This window comes from Atractosteus spatula, chromosome 4, assembly GCF_055471065.1.
Source record: "Atractosteus spatula isolate fAtrSpa1 chromosome 4, fAtrSpa1.hap1, whole genome shotgun sequence".
In the NCBI taxonomy this organism is placed as follows: Eukaryota; Metazoa; Chordata; class Actinopteri; order Semionotiformes; family Lepisosteidae; genus Atractosteus; species Atractosteus spatula.
Genome location: NC_142709.1, coordinates 33,184,150 through 33,205,566, shown reverse-complemented (window position 1 = coordinate 33,205,566; position 21,417 = coordinate 33,184,150). Strand labels below are relative to the sequence as shown.

Below are 21,417 nucleotides of genomic sequence, written 5' to 3'. Positions count from 1 at the left end.
GCAGAAATCGAGATTCATCAGACCAGGTGATGTTTTTCTATTCTTCTATCGTCCAGTTTTGGTCATCACGTGCCAACTGTAGCCTCATCTTCCTGTTCTTAGCGGACAGGAGTGGAACCCAGTGTGGCCTTCTGCTGCTGTAGCCCATCCGCTTCAAGGTTCGACGCGTTGTGTGTTCAGAGATGCCCTTCTGCACACCACTGTGCAGTGGTCGAGTATTTGTGGCCTTTCTGTCAGCTGGCTGCTCTCATTAACGAGGTGTTTTCGCCCACAGATCTGCCACTCACAGGATGTTTTTTATCGCACCATTCTCTGTAAACTCTAGAGACTGTAGTGTGTGAAAATCCCAGGAGGTCAGCTGTTTCTGAGATGTCAGACATGTTCAGCATGTCTGACACCAAAAATCATACCACGGTCAAAGTTGCTTAGATCACGCATCTCCGTCATTCTAATGTTTGGTAAAACAACAACTAAACCTCTTCAGCTTGTCTGCATGCTTTATATATTGAGTTGCAGCCACATGATTCGCTGTTTGGCTATTTGTGTTAACGAGCAAATATACATAATAACATGGCCACCGAGTGTATATTCTAAAACTTTTTGATTTCTGCCCTACAGTCTGTAAGATGTTGATGTGTCAACATAATCATCTTAAAAAGTTTTCAATAAGTAGCCTCTTCAAGCTCGGCATTTTCCAGAAAAGGGATTGTTTCAGCTGCAGGGCCTTCTTCAGGTGCGAGGGAGAGAGGAAAACCTCCTCTCTCTCTGGGTTTTCTCTCTTCACACCTGAAGAAATCTCTGTTTTTTCAATTTACAGCTTCAATAGTGTATGAAAATCGTACAAACTTATATACCTGCAAAACCGACTAGTTTTTTAGTTAACTGAAAATAATATGGTGGATGTGAATTAGGAGGAGTAGTGGTCCTGGTACAGTTCCCTGCAGTATTCCAACTACACTAACCGCCCCTAATTGTGCATCTACCCTTCGTCTGTCCTACCTTTTACATATTAACCAACTCCCAGTCTCCACATGAAATGTTATGACAAAACCCTTCTGAAAAGCAAAATACAGTATACGCTTTTTGTCCATTACTGTTGTTGCTTTTTCAAAAGAACTTCAACAAGCTGGATAACCAAGATTTTCCATTTTCTAAATCTATGTAGACTAGTCCCTAGGATCCAATTTCCATTTCAGTGATTCTTCAGTTGTAGTAACTGCTCCCATAACCTGACATGAAATAGAAATAACACTTATTTACTATTCTATGACTACTTGGGTCTGTTATGTCCCTTTTCTCATGGAAGGGCATTAGCAATTCTCCAGTCACTGGGTACTACCTGTGTCTGTCAAACACCAGGCTCCACACAGCAGGTGTTCAAGCCTCCTACATGAAGCACTGCATCTGCTGGGCTCTCTCCCCAAATCTATTATGGACTCCACACCTGTAGACACATTTACCCAAAGCATCTCTATGATTTAGTTTCCCTCATAGTTTTTTCCCTTTTCTTATTGTGGTTCTTGTTGGCAAATCGAGAGTAAAAAAAGTCTGTGGTGCTAACCAATTTTATCCTGCTGTATTGATTCACATCAGGTTTATGTACTTGTATTGTTCTGTACATTGTGGAGTCTGATTTTATCCTGTTTATTAGTTGGGTTGCATATATTCAGTTTTATTGCATTTTGAGATTGACCTATGAATAGTGCACTATAAATAAAATGTACTGATTGCAATGCCACTGTATTATACTTTCTGGAAAAGCGCTAACAATCTCTTACATTAATGATATAAATTATATCTAAAGGTAAAAAAACAGCAGCACTCCGATACACGTCCGCAGAGAGGGAACTCAAGAAGAGCCAGTGGCTAGATCCAACAATTAGAAAAAAGAAAACTCCCTTGTTCCCAGCACTCTTATTTACTGGGCTTCTAACTATGCCCCGACATTAAGACCATCTTGGTTGGATTTCATGGTGATTAAAAGCTCTGTTAAGAAAATACTGCAAAGGACACCAGTTTGGTCAAGCAGGTTTCAATAAAATTACTGCACATTTGATTTGGATACAGAATTCAGTTTATTGATCAATATTTAAACTGAAAGAAGTGTTAGAGCTGTAACTGTAACAGAACAAAGAAACTGCAGGATAATGAATGACGCCAGGATGGTTCAGGCAATGAAGCAACTGTGGATTCCAATAGCCAGTGCGGACTGCTCTGATACTTCATCAGAAAAGGGGAGAAATACCCAGAAAGAGACTTTGGACAGTCAGCAACCAACCGAGCTAGATGAAGTGATTGGTTTCCTCTCATTTGGAAACTTTGTGTTCTTCCAATTTCCTTGCAAAATTTCCTTGCAAAATGCTGGAAGAAATTTTAAAGTTTAAGAATGGTGAAACATTCTCACTGGTGACTTTTCAGTTTGCCCTTTTTTGCATTGGGCAGTTTAAATAATTTTGACCACCTTATACTGAACTTATTCTATTTTTCCCATTAATTAAGTGTGAAGCAGATGTACACAATTAACCTGCTAATAGCCATGTATGACAGACCAGTTGCTGGGTAGGTTGATGGACTGGGCAAGAGAAGCTAGTTACTAGAGAACTCGCAATGATAGTGAGTGATGGTATCCTGACAGCACAGCACTACAGCGTGCCTGTTGCCGAGAACAGACAATCAGCATAATTCCATACACAATGACAGCCGAAGAAGGCTCCACAGCCGAAACATCGCATTTCCTTTCTTCTCCTTCCAGCTTGGAATAAACCTTTACTTGTTCCATAATTCTATACAACTGCTACAAAAACATAACTTTGTAATTTTTTAAATCTGTTGAATGTCATTAGACATTCTGAGTGCTTGGGATATATGAAAATTCTTCTCTTCAAAAACCTCTCCATCTTGAAATGTTAATATACTGTATTATCTAAAGTACTGTCATGTGCATTCCTTCACAGAAAGGTCTCCCATGGTAAAAGCCTTAAGTTTACATACTACAGTAATTTAGGTCTAAACATTAGCTTTAAAATGAGCTCTTTGAATCCAAAGTCATCAGTCTTCTCAGCACATGGGCAATGGTACACACAAGGATGCAACATTTGATCACATTAACATAACAAAACACAGTTAGAAAATGCTTTATTTAGTCTTCCAAATTATTTTTCTTCTCATTTTATCCCCAAAATTGATTGTTTTACTGAACAGTCAGACCTCTTGAACTAAATGATAGTATACAAATAATATTCACAAAATACATGCCAGGCTAGCACTAGGGATAAGAAAACTCTTTCCATTAGAGCTCATGACGCCAGGTAGAAGCATGAATGTATACAGTAGATGGGTATTAAAATCACCATCCACACCAGCGATTCTTTATATTTAAGACCTTAACAGTTCCAAAACATACAGAATGAATGAATGTGGATCAATTTCCTCATGTTATGCAAATATTTAGGGCAACAGCAATCAGAATATCTCCAAGACTGGAGGACACTGATAATTCTAAGACTTGCTGCCAACACCTGGAATAATACAAGCATCAGCAATGTTGTACTGAGCGACAGTCTCTCCGATTCTAGTTCCACTGTCAGTCACAGCCACTGAGGCTGAGGCAAGAATCCATGCAGCAGGAGGAGCACAAACACCACACTGTGCCAGTGATACTTCTATAGCCCACTCAGCTGCAGGAGCCGACCAGCAGGCAGAAAAACTGTTAGCAACAGCTATACAGAACCAGACTATATAGCAGACTGTGCAGCTCCGTCATAGTGGTCGGTCATCCTTAGAAAAGGTGATCACAGCACAGTGCCAAGACTGTTCTTAAGACATAAAGGTGCCTAGAGTGCATCATTAGCTGGGTAGTAATAAGTGATTTTTTTTTGCACTTTTTTGAGCTCTTGTATTGCAAATTTGTGAATAATATATAGTCAAAAGGCTAAATAATCCAAATGTTAAATGTTTAATTTTAAAGGGGAGTATACAGTAGGTAGCAGCTGTTTACATACCAGAAATGTCAAGGGCTCTCAACAGTTCATAAATTTGATGTGTGCAGTGTTATTTTTAATATCAAGAGATTATGCTTTAAAGCACCAAGAAAAGAATCACCAGAAATGCTCTTTCTGAAAGCAGACTGAAAAGGAGAGAATAACAGGGTTATGTGATGAACCACAGCATGGCATCAGAAAACTATCCATCCATCATGCAAAAAGTTTCTTGAAATCCCAAAACTGACATTTCCAATGTCACTGCAGAGGAGAGGGATTAAGTTCATATACCATGGGCAGCAATGTTCCCATCAAACTCCAAGCTCTGTAACCAAAGGTTTTGAAGTTTCATCTTAACTGAGCTTTACATTGTGAAATGCCTTGTGTAGTCATATTCTATTGTAGGAATGACTGCTTGCACAAATTTCAAGAAAATTAGAAGGTACCTGAGGTCTTGAGTTAAGGAATAGAAAAGGGTTACAATTACCTAATTACACCACATAAGAGACAGTTACACTGCATTCCATTTGCAAATACAATATACTGCATTTATACAACATTTTCTTTTTAACTTTCTTTTTTGCATTAACAGTTCAGCCAATGTAAACTGAATATCACTGTGGGCAATCACAGTTAATGGAATCAAGAGGACTTGTGCAGTGCCACCCAATAAGCATACCCCTTCAGAATGCAGGACGTACCCTACTAACACAGCACTTTTAACCCCAAAAGATCTCAGAGTGCTTCACGTAGAAGATTAGATCTGCTTCTACCACTACTCAGTGCTGTGCCCACCTGGGTAAAATATGGCAGGTATGTGCCAGCGGGTAGAAACAGGTTCACCAGCTGAATAAAAAGGGAACTATGGGGACATCAGACTCTACAATCCCAGAGAGTACTTTAGGAAAGATACTGGGGGGTTGACATCTCGACCCTTACGAAAAGTGCTCTGTAACCTTCAACGACCAATTAGCCAGGACTTGTTTATTTTCTCATCTGAAGAGAGGCACCTCTTACAGCACATATTGGGAATTGCTTTAGACGTTCTGCAACAGAGGAAAGAGCGTCACCTACAGGATCACCACTACTTACATCTGCAAACAGGCTGTGCTTTGAGGCCTCCCATTCAAGCATGGACCAGTCCCAGCCTTACTTTGCTTCTGAGACCTAATTACACATCACAAGCTCCAGTCTGGGAATGATTTCTTAGCTAATCGTGTTTGGTCACAACTGGGTGAATGCTACCACCACCTTGCCACCTAATACACAACATCCATGCTCTGCATTAAGCATGTTAATACATCCACCGTTTCTCTGAAGGATACATATGAACTCCAAGTTCCCCGCCTCCTTCCGCAACAGTTTCAATTATTTTCTTCATCACTTCTGCATGTCTGTAAAACAAAAATTTACAACTTTACATATAAATTACTCTGGGCTCTTATGAAAAACACTAATAACAAGATCAACTTTTTGCACACGTACAATGAGAGGTGACACCCATGTAAATTTATTTTTCAAATACAATGTGACTAAAGAGTGGTATCCAAAATTAAGCATTTCTTACAAGAAAGAAGCAATGACAACAGCAGGATTAGCAGTTTCACATCCTTCAAGTGTAACTAAAGTATCACCATAAAGTTCCAGCAGAGACGTCACGCAATTTGTTTTCAGTACTATTACGTGGCAATACAGAACAGATACATGAAAATGTGAAAGTAAGAACATGTTGGAGATGCTTCAGGACTGCATGACGGCACAGCGGGTGGGCTGCTGCGTGGTTTTTTGTTGCACCCTTGGCATTTTGTGTAATTTCTGAAGCTGTATGAGTTGGTCAGTCTGAAAGCATGGCTGACCTGCAGGGGTGGACAGAGCACATGGCAGGAGGAGGCAGGTGAGGGTGGTTTTCTGTGGTCACAGTCTTCTTCACGTGGTCCTGGCTGATGTCCTCGTACATCTGCTCCACTGTTAGAGGCTGCCGATTCTGGGTGGGCGAGAGAGGAGATGGCACCACCCTGTCTGTAAGTGCTTTTATATACAGCACCATGACTTCACATGGATTTGCATAAAATCAAACTGGAAAATAGTAAACACTTTAACAAAACTTTAACGATAGCTACAACACAAATTTAAAAGCCAGAAAAGGTACATGTACATGGGAGCATTTAAAACATTTGGGGTTGATCACCCCCACACAATAAGAGGAAGGCCAGTCATTTTGTCAAGGACTTCTGTATTTTATCAGGTAGCTCCATCTGGAAAGATGCTGGTATTTCATTTTACAAACAATACTGACTCCAAAGATGTGCAATTTGCAAGACTCATCAAACAAGCTTATCAGACTTCACAATTTTTATCCTGGGAAAAAAAAAAAAGACTGCAAAAAATGCTCAGGCCCCTAAGACGTATGTATGGCCATAAACTATGTTCAAATACATTATCAGATCAAAGGTCAGATACCAAAGGATACCAAAGCGAGTTCAAGATTGTGTGTCCTCTCCATTTGCTGCTTGCAGTGCTTGGACCCATTTCTTTCTCTCCAGGTTATCAGTCTACTCAGTGAGAAGAGCTACGTACAGCTCAGCCAGTGAACATGGTCATGCACACATCAAACCAGTGAATTCCTGTGGAGCTCTATTGGGATAGAGCTATACCCATCTTGTGCCATGTCAGAAAAGTCTGACAAATCCATGAGACATATGGCTGTGCACGGTCATGCATTAAGGCAAGGCATAGTTTTGGGAAAGGTAAGGTGCAATGCATGGGGCAAAAACGTGGTCCTGTTGCGAATGGAGCTATCAAACCAACCGTCCATACAGTCCTAGAGCACACACTATCGCACCTCCACCTCAGAACCCATCCCGTACTGCAAGACGGCATGGACAGTACCTGTCACCTCGGACTGGACTGCAATTTGTCCTTGAACATGTTTCACCAGCTCGTTTTTGGCCAGTTTCTGTTGAAATGTATCAGAGTATGAAGACAACCTGATGGCCTATACCAGTTATTCAATACTGATCTTGCAGGGCAAGACATGGCGACCTGAGCTGTAGTCGGTCAGACGATGTATACTAATAGAGGTTCAATGACTGCCGTCATAATCCTGGACACTAATATTCTCACTTTTGGCATCTCAATGGCCTGTTTCCTTCTACTTTGCGGCATCTACCATAGCATTTTGGTTCTGCCATTCAAGAGCAGGTTTTCCTCAGCTTTCTGTAGCTTCAGTCACACGTGCAATAACAAGAACATTTCCCCAATCACATCCACTGCTGCAAACCATTTACTATATATGAAGTGTTAGAAATGCACAAGTGATGGAGATCAGCTTCAATCAGATAAAAAGCATTAATTGATTTTTTATGGATAATTCTTTCATGGAGCACATGAATATGCTTTTCTGAGCAAATAATTTGAGTTCTTTAAATGCTAGCAGTATACTTTCACATACTTTTAAAAATGCTGTTGTATCACCAAGTTTTAAAGCAGGATAAAATAAAAATTCAGAGCTCCGTTTTCTCAATAATACCTTAGTCAAAGCAGAAAATTATTTTCGAAATGTGTTTGGGGGGGAGGGGGAATCAGTTTTTGTTGTAAAACAGGTTGTGTAACTAAAAAATGCAGGCAGGAAGTTGTGGGGTTTCCTGTAAATGAAATGGCCCTCCCTTTCCCCCTTGATTCCCGAAAAAAGCGTGCAGATACCTCATCATATCCGAACAGCCAGAGCCGTGGAGTTTGGTAGTATTTGTCGTAAGTGATGTAGAGGTCGTAGGTTCGGGTCTGCAGAATGACATCTTCTGAACCAGCATCTGCTTTAGGGTTATTGGCTTCCACTACCTTACTGGTGTCCAAAGTTGCCTGTGAAGGAATATCCCACACATTCAAGGACTATAACTGTGCCTCTATCGCAGTGTCAAAAAAGGTAGTTTTACTTAACATTTCCCCCTAAATGACAGGAGCATGGCCATTTTCCAGCCTGTGTCAGAGCTCAAGAAGGAAAAGCAGGGCTGTGCCCGGTCAGTAGAAATCTCCTATCCCATTAGTAACACCCATGTTGCAACAGTATGTGATGCGGGTGGACCAGTAGAATGGCAGACTCTCCACAGCCCAGATCATTCAAACCAGTGCCTCAGTACAGTGACAGAGGAGACTGTGTTGTAGGAGGTACTGTCTGTTGAACAAAACTGAACCCTGGCTTCCTGGCCATTAAAAATATAAAGGAACTTTTCAAAATCCTCAGTATACTGGCTGACCTCCCTCTTGAGCTGATTTGCTGAGTAATAGGGCTGCAGGTGCAGATTATCTGCTCTGTCAATCTGGAGGGCTGCACTTCAGTGGTGGGTGAAGGGGGTCCCCCACCTATGTGTAAAGCACATTACATGAGAAAGTCAGTAAATGCAATTAAATTAGAATCTGAACGTAAATCAAAGATAAAACAGCTTCTTGAAACGTAAAGTTTAAAAGTACTGAACCAAATATTGTCCACATGGTTCCGTCAAGCTAGCTTTAATTTTATTTCTATGAAGCCCAAGTGCTTTACTCTTGCACGTCAAACCAATGCTTTTTTATAACATGATTTCATAAGGGGCTACTTGCGATCCATCCATCTCCTAACCAGTTAATCCAGTTCAGGGATGCAGGGGAGCAGGAGCCTATCCCAGTAAGCAATGGGCATAAGGCAGAATACACTCTAGTCAGGACAACGCTCCATCACAGGGCAGACAGACAGATGCACACACTCATGCCCAACTATGTCTTTGGACTCTAGGAAAAACCCACATGAACATAGGAAGAACATACGAACTCCATGCAGACAGCACCCCAGGCCAGGAACTATACCCAGGGTCCAGCACTGTGAGGAAGCAATGCTAACCACTGTACCACCATGCTGTCCACTGTGAAAAGCCATCACATAAAACTCAAGCTGAGCAACTGCTATACAAAACCCATCAAATTTAGCTGGTTCTTTCATAGGTAGCCATCTGCCTAATGAGTACAAGGTGTTGGCTGCATGATGCCAGGAGTTGGATGCCTGGGTGATGACAAACCAGCAGGACACTCCTTCCTTATTGAGGATTCAATACCTAACTGACTATGCAGTAATTTAATGGAGGAAAAGTACAAGGTAACTCTAGCTACAAGAGGCAGGTTGCCAAGCAAAAAAATGACCCTAGTATAGTGGACTTTGACCAGACACAAATGTTGTTTCATAAGACAGAAGTTCATACTAACTTTTTATACAGTGGCATCTCTCCACTATATCATAAAGTACAGTATATAATCTGGAAACAGCCTTAATTTTTAACAAAACATACTGGGTACTATTGAAAGAAAGCCACAAAGATTTATGTACACGGTAAATACCTTACATTTATATAACAGACGCCTTCAACTGATGTCTTCCTTCTGTTGTTTCACTACACTTATTCAGTGCATTACATCTCAATTTATCCTCCACTGAAGAGCAGTGCCGCCCCCGGACATACACAGCAGCTGTGATGCACCAGCGGCCCAGGTTGAGGAGTGAGAAACTGCTACTCCAGGGAGGCCCGCGGAGTTAAAACTCCTGCCCTTACAAACAGCACCATGGAAGCTTTAATCAACAAGTAGTCAGGACCTCAATTTCATCCACTACATGAGCACTTAACCTCTTACAGCACAGTGTCCCAGGTCAAGATAAAGGGACATTGGTTTGACAATTGTGGCCCAGGAGGAAGAGCACCACTTACTGGTCCACCAACACCACTTACCACAGCAAACTGGTTTATCTTTAGAGGTTTCCAGCTTGATCAGGACTACAGAGAAAAACACAATCTGGCAAAACAGAGGTCATAGATTTTCATACCTCATCCGTTTCCAAAAGCCCACTTTCTTCATATTCTAAAAAAAGTTTGAAAAAAAAAGAGATTAGTCTGACCCTATATTAACACAGAATAAAACAAAGCACCCAAGTCATGAGTCAATACCTCCGGATGATTAAACATAACTGTCCTACATATGAAGTGTGGGAATGCAATGTCAAACAATTTCAAAGACTTACTTAAATTATACTCAGAAAAGACCACAAAACCAAATTAAGTTCTTTCTTCAGCCCTTTTAAAATTCTGATTTTGTACAATCCTATGGACAGGCTCATCTTGAATGGTACCAATTAATTTCAATCAGGAAGCATAACTTCAGCAATGAAGGTGATGACCACATGCTTCAATTGTATTCTTGAGAGGTTTGACCCATAATTTAGGAGTTATTAACAACTGAATTTAAGATTAACCTCTTTACCAAAAGTGTAAAAACACCCATGGGCAAAAAGTTTCAGTGGCAAAATGTTACCATGTTTTTGTTTGTAAGACTGTCACAGAGGTATTATACATAGATAGACTTTCTCCACTATGTTCCTAATTAGTTTGCTCATTTAGACTTCCATCCATTAGAGTTTGCTGGATACTGATATGTAATAGTACATGGCTGGGTATGAGCTGATAGAAGACACTGCACATGAACAATCCTGGAAGCCGAGACCATGTCCCTAGAAAATGTCAGTCACAAACCTTCCATGTCAGCTGCCTCGCCCTCATCGTCATCCTCCTCGTCATCTGGACCAACCCCTGAGCGGACATTAAGATTCATGTTGTCCTTAGAAAACAAAAGAAAACAGCTGGAACTGGCTATCATTCCAGAATTAGCTTTAAGCACTTTAAGCTTTTAGAAAACTAGACATGACCAGATTACAAAGCATAGCAGCCTTTTTCACAACAAAATCAGACTTTTTTGTGATGACCCCAGACAACTAGGTTTCAATGACAAAGACTTTACAGAGAGAGAGATGGAAATGTGCAAGAAACTACCACGGACCAAATAACTAGTAGAAATTAAAGTAATTATGATTGGTGTGCATTTGCTTGTACGTATGAATGCAAAGTTGAAACCACAACCAAAAACATACCTTACTGTCCAACGTGATTTCCCGAACTGCCTCAGTCACCCCGGTTACTCCTAAAGACAGGTTGAATAAGACAAACGGAGGGAACATCCACATTTACATCAAGAACAATTGGGATAAAGCCTCTGCTTTGCAAGAAGAGCACCTAGTCAGCAACTGCTATTGATGAAATAAAATTGTGCAAAACAGACGCACTTGGTTGTATGCAAGCTTAGCTATTTAAATTCCCCAGATCACAACCACTTGCACACAATGTGCTCTGTGGTTATTCCAGGTGCATGTCTGTCCTGCTTAGCTGTAAACCCTCGATACACCTGGTGCGTAATGGCTACCGAGTACCTCACAGATGAGGAATCCACTTCAGCTGTGGATGACAAGTCCTCTCCTACATGCAAAGCACTGTGGGATCTTTGAGATGAAAAGTGTTAGGTAAACACAATCGAAATTAATTTGGTTGCACTGCACTGGAGATATGCAATTGGTTGGTCAGTTTTAATTAAAGTGAAACCGGACACCAACCATACTCAGTTTTTCTTTTTATATTAAAGGGCAAATATTTTCACAATATCTGTGAAAATTCGCGGTGTCTGGCAACAACATTGCTGTAGTCAGATATCACCTGACGACTATTTACTCCACAGGAACTCCCAATGCTCATTTTAATTGGTCTGTCTTTGATGGTGTTTAGTTCCTATATCCCCTTTATGTTCGGGGAAAGGGAAATAAGGAGAACTCAGGCATACAGGCTGCTTCGATGAGAAAAGCTGCGAAGGAGTTTTGCTAGCTTAATCAAGTTTCCGATTACACAAATATATCTATGAATTTTATTTGTGCTGGTTTGATGCTTAAATTATTACGTTTATACAAGTATTATGTTGTTATAACTTAGAGAGCCATTGAAACACCTTTCCCCAATGCATCATTAAACAGCACATATTGACAGGCTAGATTTTTACATTTTTTAGGAGACATCTGCAACACAAATCAAGTTTTTAGGAAAAACCAGTGGAACAAAAATGACAAGGCAGACTAATTTTAGCATGTCGGAAAAATTATTTATATGAGTATAATGCAGCTGCTTCCATACATGTTTTTTTTCCCCTCAAATAATTTATAAGTGCAAAAATTTAAATTTAAATGCAATACAGAAGATAATCAAGATAATCTTCAAAATTAGCTTAATTAACACCTACAAATATTACTGAAGTCTGTATGTGTGACATGGTAGTATTTCCAAAGTTGGTTTACACTTTATACTTAGTTGAAACTTTAAATGCTCTTTGAATTGCCTAGTTATTTGAAAATAATTTAATGAGAAACTGATTAGAACATCTTTGGTTTAAAATAAATTGACAGTTACAAAGAATTATAACAGGTTCTAGTTTAAGCCAGTTTTAATTAAATGTAATTGTTTGCCAATATTCCCCTTTTTAAACGTGAAACACCAACTCTTGTGGTTTTGGGAAAGAGTTTTATTTTACTGTTCACAAGAACGCAAAGAAAACTTTAAAAAGTTATCCGGTTGAGTAATCTCACTTTGTCCGCTGGTCCTCACTGAATCTTGACACACTCAGTATAATCAAAACAAAGCACTCGCTTTGTGACCACACTGTGACTTTGTTATGAATAATTACCATTGAAAATATTTTTGATGTACTAGAATATTCATCATTTGTGAATAACATTGCTTTATGTAAATATTTAGTATTATCTTGGACTTTCTTGACCTGAATGTACTAGAATGATTTAAATTGTTAAAAAGGAGAATGCGACAAAAAAGGTCTAGACTTTGGGGAGTTTGAATTCACCAGAGAGAGTAACGGACGGAGTTTGAGCAGAGAGGGATTCAGCCTGTTTTAAAGTCATTTTATACAATATATATTTGGATTTACTGTTTATCGAGGGATATTGAACTTTGCTTCAATCAGTTTTGGTGGACACGAATTGAAAGGGAATTGAAAGGGAAATCCTTTACAATTTACAGAACAGTGACGGAAGAGCATCGACAGAAAGGGACTCTTAGATAAGTGAACTTTTGTGTTTTTCTTTACTCATGATAAATTATTGTAATTATAATTATAGTTTTGTTATTGTAAATAAAAAAATCACTGACTTTTTTCTTTTTCTGTATCATAACAATGTGTAGATATGAAATACACCAGGGCTTATAACTTCTGTTTTAAAAAAAATCAGATTTGTTTTAAATTTTATATATGTTGTAATTGTTAATACAATGGCAAATATAATCAAGATTCCACTGTTTATCACCTAATATTGCATGTCATTGCAAGTCATTGGTTGTACACTGTTACTCACATGTTCAGTCTTAGCGTTTTCACATTGGGGAAAAAAACATGCATGTGCTGTGTTGATGCTAGTGGTTTTATAATAAATAAGCCTGTTTTATTAAATCATCATCATCATTACTTCATCATTTGGCACTTCCTCAAAGACTATATTCTGAAGATAGAAAAACAGAACACAAAGCAAGAACTCATCATAGCAATTAACAGGTTCTGGGAGGAGGAGCTGACTGAACAAAGTTGTAATAATTGTATTAACAGACTTTTTTGTGTTCTCTCGAAGATTGCGGGGAATGAGGAACACTAAGGAATGTAATTACTATAATCTCACAATAATAATACAGTGTGTGATCTCCCATCACAGCCTGAGGAACGGACAGTGTGCCTGTCTCTCAATGTTGAAAGTTTTATATCTGTAAATGTCCAATAATACTGTAGGTACTATATATAGTATAAACAATACAACATACAGTATACACTGTAGAAATACACTGGAAATGTCTGTAAATGTTGTGATAACTGTATATGCTTTTGGCAACACATTCATTTTCAAACAGATGCAGCCATATTGTTTAGATTACAAGCCTAGTTTGAAAAAGCACCTACTTAGCTAGCCTTTTTGACTCCAGGTACCAGTTCAAAAATTGTAGTCTTTTTATATTAGTTTTAAAGCTTCACATGCTCTCCACAGCATAAAATTTACTGGCAGCAAAGACACTATATCCTACAGCACATTGATGTTTGTGCGATTAAAAATGGTCTAATTCCTTTTTTTATTGTGAGATGGTTTGGTCTGTTTCACAGTGTGTGCAGTTTTAAAATGTCGGCCATGTGAAATCGAACACTTTAACAAAGACAACAGTTCCCAACGTGCCACAAACGCGAATCACATGAAGTCATACCCACAGATATACCAAAACAATAGCATACAATGTACTGTGCTTTGATCGGCATACTGTATAAATACACTATATACTGTACAATACCCGTTTTAAGCCACTACAGTTTGTGTGAAATATATTTTTGTTAATCAAAATTTAAAGTAAAATTATTTCCTAAATACAAAATAGATTTTAATGTGGATGTAAACCTGAAAATAGCACATCGCGTTCACAACAAGCTACAACGATAAACTATTTTTTTATATAGCTCAAGTAGGTAGTTGCGTCAGCATGCATGGGCTGCAAAGGAACAACTGAAGGTTTATTCCTTGCTGAAACATTTGCCGAAACATTTTTTTTTGTTTTGCAAAACATCCTTACTTTCTTTTTTAACAGAAACGTAATATTTAACATACTGTTATACACAGTATAAAATTAAAAATCAAAAGAGTAGACAATTCTATAATTGGAAAAAGATCTACATGTCTCTACAAGGCTGAGGATTGAAAGAACCTATGCCTGTTAGGAGACAACACTTAAGCCCTCAAGAACTGTTTCGTGCTGACCTAAGTTTCGTTAAGGCCTTTTGAGTGGAGGTGTAGCTCATGTATCCTATGCTTGGTTCTGAAACATGAAAGGGAACAGGGTCTTAGCTAATAAGGGCCTTGATTATTTGACCTAACTGCCTAACTTTCTGACCTTGTTTACACCCTATATGGTAACAAACTACTGACCAATCATAAATGTATGTTTTGGTACAGAACGTTTACTCATCTTCAAGAATAAAAGCTTGTTGCAATCCTTAGAAAAGTGAATGTGAGATGAGGTTAACCTGTTAAGTTTCTGTCCTCCTTTGTTTATTACAATAAAGAAATGTCCACCTTGATTTGTGTGTTTTACTAAGAAAGGGTCGAACAGCTGTGACTGGGAATTGAAACCAGGCGTTTTCAGGTGACAGCCCAAATACTTCCACACACCACATTAAGCTATCACTGTGCCACCTGGTGGTTTTAAAAAGCAGTGCAGTCCTGCAACAGAATATTTTAAAGTGCGTTGCAATGTGGTATGTATACCGCATTATGCAGTATTATTCATTGTGCATTCTGAACGGCTGGATCTCTAAGACCAATTTAAGAGCAGTTATGCATCTTTTATTTAATGCTGTACATGAATGTTACTTTCAATTATAAAGTAAAGGTGTAGTATTTGTGGAATTAATACTCTGCTTTAATTTACTTGGACATTTATGATGACAAAAACTCATTTTAAGAATTATAGGGATGAAACCACGAAAGAATGAAAGGACAATGCAAGTAAACAACTTCAACTAATCTATCAACTATCACATACAAAGGAGAAGAGTGGAAAAAAGCAAAATGCTGAATCTACAGAGCATAATGAAAATTTTAATCACCTTCATGGATATGAACAGTTAACATGAAATATTTATGGAAAACAATAGATGAATGATTAACCAAATTCAGGAACGAGACCAAGTCCCTAGAAACTCGGTCATAACAGGATACTGAATTGAAAAACTACTCTGCACATGTGAACGGGCTCATTTAGATGCACTGTTTTATATCTCAAGGTGGCAGTCAGGAATCAGACCTCCAAGGACGGCGTCACCGTCTGCAAGTGAACAGCCAGAGCCCACGGCTGGACCTCTCACCTGCGTTGTGAAAAGTGTCCACCCAGCCCCCGTCGCCATCGTCCTCCTCAATGATGGCTTCTTGCTCGTCGCAATACTCCATCTGCTTGCATCGCTTGTAGCAGGGGACTAGTGGAGAGGAGAGACGGCCCGCGGGTTTTCAGGAATTTAATCCTTTTTTATGTTATGTGTGAAAGAAATTGCAGTGAAGCGCAATGTGAAAAAAGGGCTTATGTTTGATAAACACAAACATGACTACACCCAAGTAGCCTGGACTACACAGGCAGTGGACAAAATTAAACAATGATCAATAATAGGATTTGGGGCCGCCACGCACAGCCAATATGGCCTGTATGCACCATGGCATTCTCAGGAGGGATGTGGCACCATTCTTCCACGGCGAAGTCAATCACTGATGTTCAGCCTTAGGGCTTGGCCCATGAAGATGAGGGAATGTGTTAGGCTTCCTCCAGTCAGACCACAGGAGACATTCGTGTCACAGTAGAAGGTGCTACTTATGCACTGTACCCTGGACACACACAGCAACTGGGTGTGCTAAATAGTCTTGATTTAAGACAGCATTTTAAATTATTTAACTATGATGGAAGAATAAAAAGTAGGATCCTGATCTTTACCAGGTAGTGCCTATAATAGCAAGGAGCACATTCTTCCAAGTGTATCATGGTTCCATTTTCTCAAAAGGTTTGCGCACAATTATAAACTATATTTTTAAAACCAGCTAAAGTCACTGACAATAAACCAATCAGCATGAGGAAACTATGTGAAAGTGTATTTATAGAAGACCTTTATAGAGAAGGTTGTGGGAGTATGGAACAAGTTACCCAGTCATGTTGAACTAATATGCTGGCTTTCTTCAAAGGGCTAAATAACATCCTAGAATTAATTTAATAACTTTAAAATGGGTGAGATATGCCAAGTGGCCTCCTCCTGTGTGTAGTTGTTTTTTTCAAACCACTATGAAGGAGGAGTTATAGACAAAAAAGCCTATAAAGTAAAAAAGAAAAAGGGGCTGGGAATCCTCCCTCCTTCAATACTCCCAACTCTAATATTTTGCTTTTGTTTATAGCCAGCTGCCTAAAAATGCACGAGACTAATCTAAGTGGCATTCTCGGAGTGCAAAAGGAGTTCAACAGACAAGATGGGTTGCTTACCATTGCGAGTTAGAAGAAACTGCTTGTCTTTTGGCAAATAAGGCTTCACTTTCGCTTCTTCCCCAGAAGCCCTAATAGAAAACAAACAGTTTCAAAATTAATACAACTGTAATAATCTGACTTGCAGTATCCTTGTGCAGATGGAACAGTAGTACATTTCGGCTAACTTTCGGCAATCCCAACAGTCCTTTGCAACTGCTCAGACTCATTGCATACAGCTCTATACTTTTTTTTGCATACATATTTAAACTGCAATCTAGAGCGAAAGCTGTGCCTGACTCAATCCTATATCATTCTCCGTCTCTTGACATTATTAAAACATTTATTTCACGTAAAACACCGACTGGCAAGTTGGCAACTTAGAAATGCAATGTTTGTAAAAGATTCAATTTTTCAAGTCATGTAGATCAAAATAAAACGTGCCAACTCCTTTGTTAAAAACCTAAGAGCTGTACAAAGTTCCTGTATTACAAATATACCCTAATTACACTTCCTTAAAAAATTACCAGTCTGATGAAACGCTGCATTTTTTGCAATTAAGACTAAAAAAAAACTTCCCCAAAAGTCTGCGATTTTCCCCAATTTCCCTCCTGTCCTCTACTAACAGCTCATACCACACTTTCTCCAAACTGAACACTCCCTCCTTATTCCCCCTACTGATGCCCACTCTCCCTCAGCTCTGCACTCACCATTTCCATGTAGGACAGTGATGGACTAGATGATCACCTGCTGCCACAAACTGCAACAGGATGGGTGAAATTAGGAAGGCAGTCATAAAGTCATACTTTAACCTGTTCTTTCAGCAAAAGAAAATCCTTACAACTTCAACATTAACAAATGCTACTCTAACTCTGCTACTGAAATGAAATTAAGTCATTGAAGCTTTCCAAATGGAGAAGTTTACTTTTTTAATGTACTTATTTCTGTAAGGAGATTATAAGACGTCTCCTGAAGAATTGATGGGAGCCTCAATCCCTGGTCCCAGACAGGTCCAGTTAATCTTATACATCTTTTATTTCTCAAGTTTGGGTGCAAGAAGAAATGATTAGTGAACCAAGCAAACAACCTGTTCTGTTAAGACACCTCTGGTGTCTTTGAAGGCTAAAAGGTAGTCTTTTCCCTGCAAAAGGTTGGAGAAGCCTTAGAAATTCGTAATTTTTGTTAATGATTTAAACAGCAAAATCAGGGGGATAGAGAACACAAATGCATATTTCACACTTACTACTTCAGATGAGGTTTATCCATTGATTCCTTCTACGTTTGAAAATGGAAAACTAGTCTTTGAAACTGAGAGCCAATAAAATTTCGATTCCTGTCAGAGATTCCGGCATGGACTCACCTCTTCCGGGGTGATGACTCCCGTTTCTTTAAACTTGGATTCCTTGGGAAAAGAAGAGAAAATCTCATCAATGCCACACTAGCTGATATAATAAACACACTCATTTTGGTACAGACATGTTGCTGTACCAGTAATAGTATAAATGCAGTCCAGCATTTTTCAGTAGCATCGCCAAGTGTACTAAAATGCAGTCAGTACAAAAATTAATCCTAGAGCTCTGCAGAGGTACACCTCTATTAAGCCATGCATCTTGCAGTACCTGATCTATTTCACTTGAAATCTTAACTGTTCATTGGAATCAATGGAATCCTTAATAAATACTAATGAAGCACACAATAATACTATTTATATACCACATCTGGCAAAGCCAAATTACAAAATACATCAGAAAACACCCAACACCTGTTATTGGCCTATACAAAGTGACAGTTCTGTACTTGCAAGCGCTTGCTTGATAGCAGGAACTGTAGATGGGGCTTCAGTTTAGATGGTACTGAAAGTAAGAAGACTGACACGGAAAGGAACTACAAATCCTACACTGGCTGAAACTCAAGATTTAGGGGGTGGGTACAAGGACGAACACTGTAACCTAAATAGATCCCCTTGGTCCGATTGTTGGTTAGGCACTAAGCATTTATAGCTAGCATGACACATTCCTATCCTAATGACATGGCGATCTGACAAATGTCACACTTACCTTATAAAAACCAAGCACAATAATGACTTGTAACAATGCAGAGCTAATGCCAATCCCACAGTGAAGAATTTTAAACAGCTGACAGGTTTAAAATAATCCTTAGTCCCATTGAATACAATTACTCTGCCGTAGCACCACTTCTCCTGACAGTCACTGTATCCCAGTATCCTTATGCAATTAACAGCAAGCCCTATGAACAGGTTAATGGCCATCTATATTATGTAGGTATACAAATTCACCCAACATTGACAACGAACTTAAGATACAGCTCAGCAGAACAGCTCTAAAAATGCCTATTTAAAATGAACTGCCTGCAAACTAATGGCACAGACTCTAAAATGATTTTAAAAGCTTCTTCCTGACAATCACAGCCTTCAATATATTTCTGGTGGAGCAGTAGCCTGGCGATTTGTGTAGCTGTCCCACAGCTCTCAGTGCCAGGTTCGAGTCTGGCACGAGACACCTCCTGTGTGGCGCTGGCACCCTCTACACATTCAAGATCATATGGGTCTCCTCATGCCTCCCAGCGACACACAGGCTGTTACTGTTTGGAGGTCCTAACTGTGCAGTAGGCTGGGGTCCTGTCCAGGGCACAAGTGGAAACCAGCAACAGGAGGGACATTTTACCCAAAGAGATGTGGGAGTGTGGAACAGGGTACCCTGGGCTCTTTCAAGAAACAGCTAGATGTGACCCTGGGATCAATACACTACTACCAAAGAGGCTAGAGAGGCCAAATGGTCTCCTCCTGTCCTTAATCTGTCTTATGTTTTTATGTTAAAGGGTGTAGTCCCACCTCCCTTCATGTTTACTTCCATGACCTCCACCCTCTAAGAGGGACAAATCCTACACTAGCTAAAACTCACTTTTTTATGAGCCTGGAATAAGGTGATATAGGGGTGAATGGTGGAAATCTGAAAGAGCACTAAGAACACATTCGTTTTACCTGTATTGAAACTACGACAGAAGTCACTATAAGTTTCATGGTATTAGCTACAACTACACAGACAGAGATGTTAACAATTGGGTTGCTAATTCTTTCACTTTTATATTTTTAGAATTTCCTTGTGCACATAGCAGCCCGGTTGAGCAGCCACTGCAAACGGCAGGAGCGGACAGACTTGAAACGTAAAACGAGCGTGTTAAAAAGAAGGAATATTTCTGCACTTCTCTCCCACTTCCACACTACTCCCGCGAGTCCGCCCTGCCAATGGCAAGCAACTGCGCAGCATTTGGTTCAGAAGAAAGAAAAACTACAAGGTGCAATACTTCACATTTCTACTCCCATTCCCCTACAACAAGAATGTAATGGCGGGAGACAGCCACGAAGCACTTAAATTTAAGATATTCGTCATCGTTATATATTCAGTATCAAACTTAGGGGATTTTACTGTTCGACGTCTTCAAGTTGTACCAATGCATACAACTTTACAGAACTGATGTACGTCACCAGTCTTGTCTTCATATTATCCGCCACATTTTACGAGGGATTTAGGTGTGGGATAAGAGGAGAAAGGTGAAAACAAAATCCGTCTACCTAGTGAGCAGTACAAAGACTATTCTCCTTGGAAAGCGCATTTTGGAGTTAACGCTTCATTCCCTTAATCTTTCTTCCTCGGCCAGTCTTACCTTGAGCACCGGGGTAAGAAACTCGGCCACTCCCAGCGCCGTCCCCTTCACTGAGTTTATGACATTTTGCATGTTTGCGGTTCAAATCCAGGCCCCTGCGGACACAGTTAAACTCTACCCACGAAACTCGATTTTCGAAATTATTCTCTTTCGCCCCAGCTCAACCCGTTCGCTACTACTTCAGCTGCCACCAGATCACATGACCCTTCTCCCTCGTCATGTGACCGTCCACTTCCGTGTCTCGCTTCTCGTAAGGTCGCGCGTGACTTCAACACAGCTGAAAACGATATATATACAGTATATATCATGCTGTTGCTGTTGTAATGTTTCACAAGTTGGAAATCCCAGAAAATGTAATGCAATCACCGTTTTATTCTCAGATACAATGTGTCGAATTTGGAGGCCATTAAACTGCATTCTTTGTAGCTCACAGGGAAAGGTGACTTTACTATTCGTATTGGAAATATGTAGTCCTGAGTGTATCGTCTTATTATTTTCATCATCACCTTTATAGCACATTGATATACTCCTCGTTTATATTGCTTTGTGGCGCTAATTAAATGGGCTATATACAAAAGCAAAAAGAAGGGCTCCCCTAGTTTAAAAGCTGAATAAGCCTTTATACACAGCACTCTTAGAAATGTTCGTCTTCACAATTTCTTGATTATGTAATGACTGATGTTTGTAGACTTCAATACAGTATTATGAATAGGATTTTTTCCGAGAAAAAAATACATTAAGAAATCAAAAACTCATATAATCGTTTTTGCTACAACATAGTTGTATATAGGCTCAATTGAACAAGAAGGAAACTTAAGTAGCTGGAT

General features: G+C 39.5%; 1 protein-coding gene across 1 annotated transcript; it reads right to left on the bottom strand.

Moving 5' to 3' along the window:
* Positions 1 to 3,118: 3,118 nt before the first annotated feature.
* atg3 (autophagy related 3) lies at positions 3,119 to 20,812 on the bottom strand. The gene is made up of 12 exons (XM_088913333.1): positions 20,591 to 20,812; positions 18,267 to 18,308; positions 17,617 to 17,666; positions 16,928 to 16,998; positions 15,777 to 15,884; positions 10,924 to 10,973; positions 10,529 to 10,613; positions 9,826 to 9,860; positions 7,683 to 7,838; positions 5,837 to 5,964; positions 5,306 to 5,374; positions 3,119 to 4,426 (listed from the first exon to the last, which is right to left on the bottom strand). The coding sequence occupies exons 1-12, from the start codon at positions 20,660 to 20,662 to the stop codon at positions 4,345 to 4,347; spliced, it is 948 nt and encodes a 315-aa protein (XP_088769459.1). The 5' UTR covers positions 20,663 to 20,812; the 3' UTR covers positions 3,119 to 4,344.
* Between the last annotated feature and the right edge of the window lie 605 nt (positions 20,813 to 21,417).

Excerpts from the sequence above, each read along its gene's own strand:
- atg3 (XM_088913333.1), bottom strand. The coding sequence starts at position 20,662 with ATGCAAAATGTCATAAACTCAGTGAAGGGGACGGCGCTGGGAGTGGCC. Across the intron at positions 10,614-10,923 it reads AAATCACGTTGGACAGTAAG|GACAACATGAATCTTAATGT; the intron begins GTATGTTTTTGG and ends TTGTTTTCTAAG. Across the intron at positions 5,375-5,836 it reads TGCTCTGTCCACCCCTGCAG|ACATGCAGAAGTGATGAAGA; the intron begins GTCAGCCATGCT and ends TTTGTTTTACAG.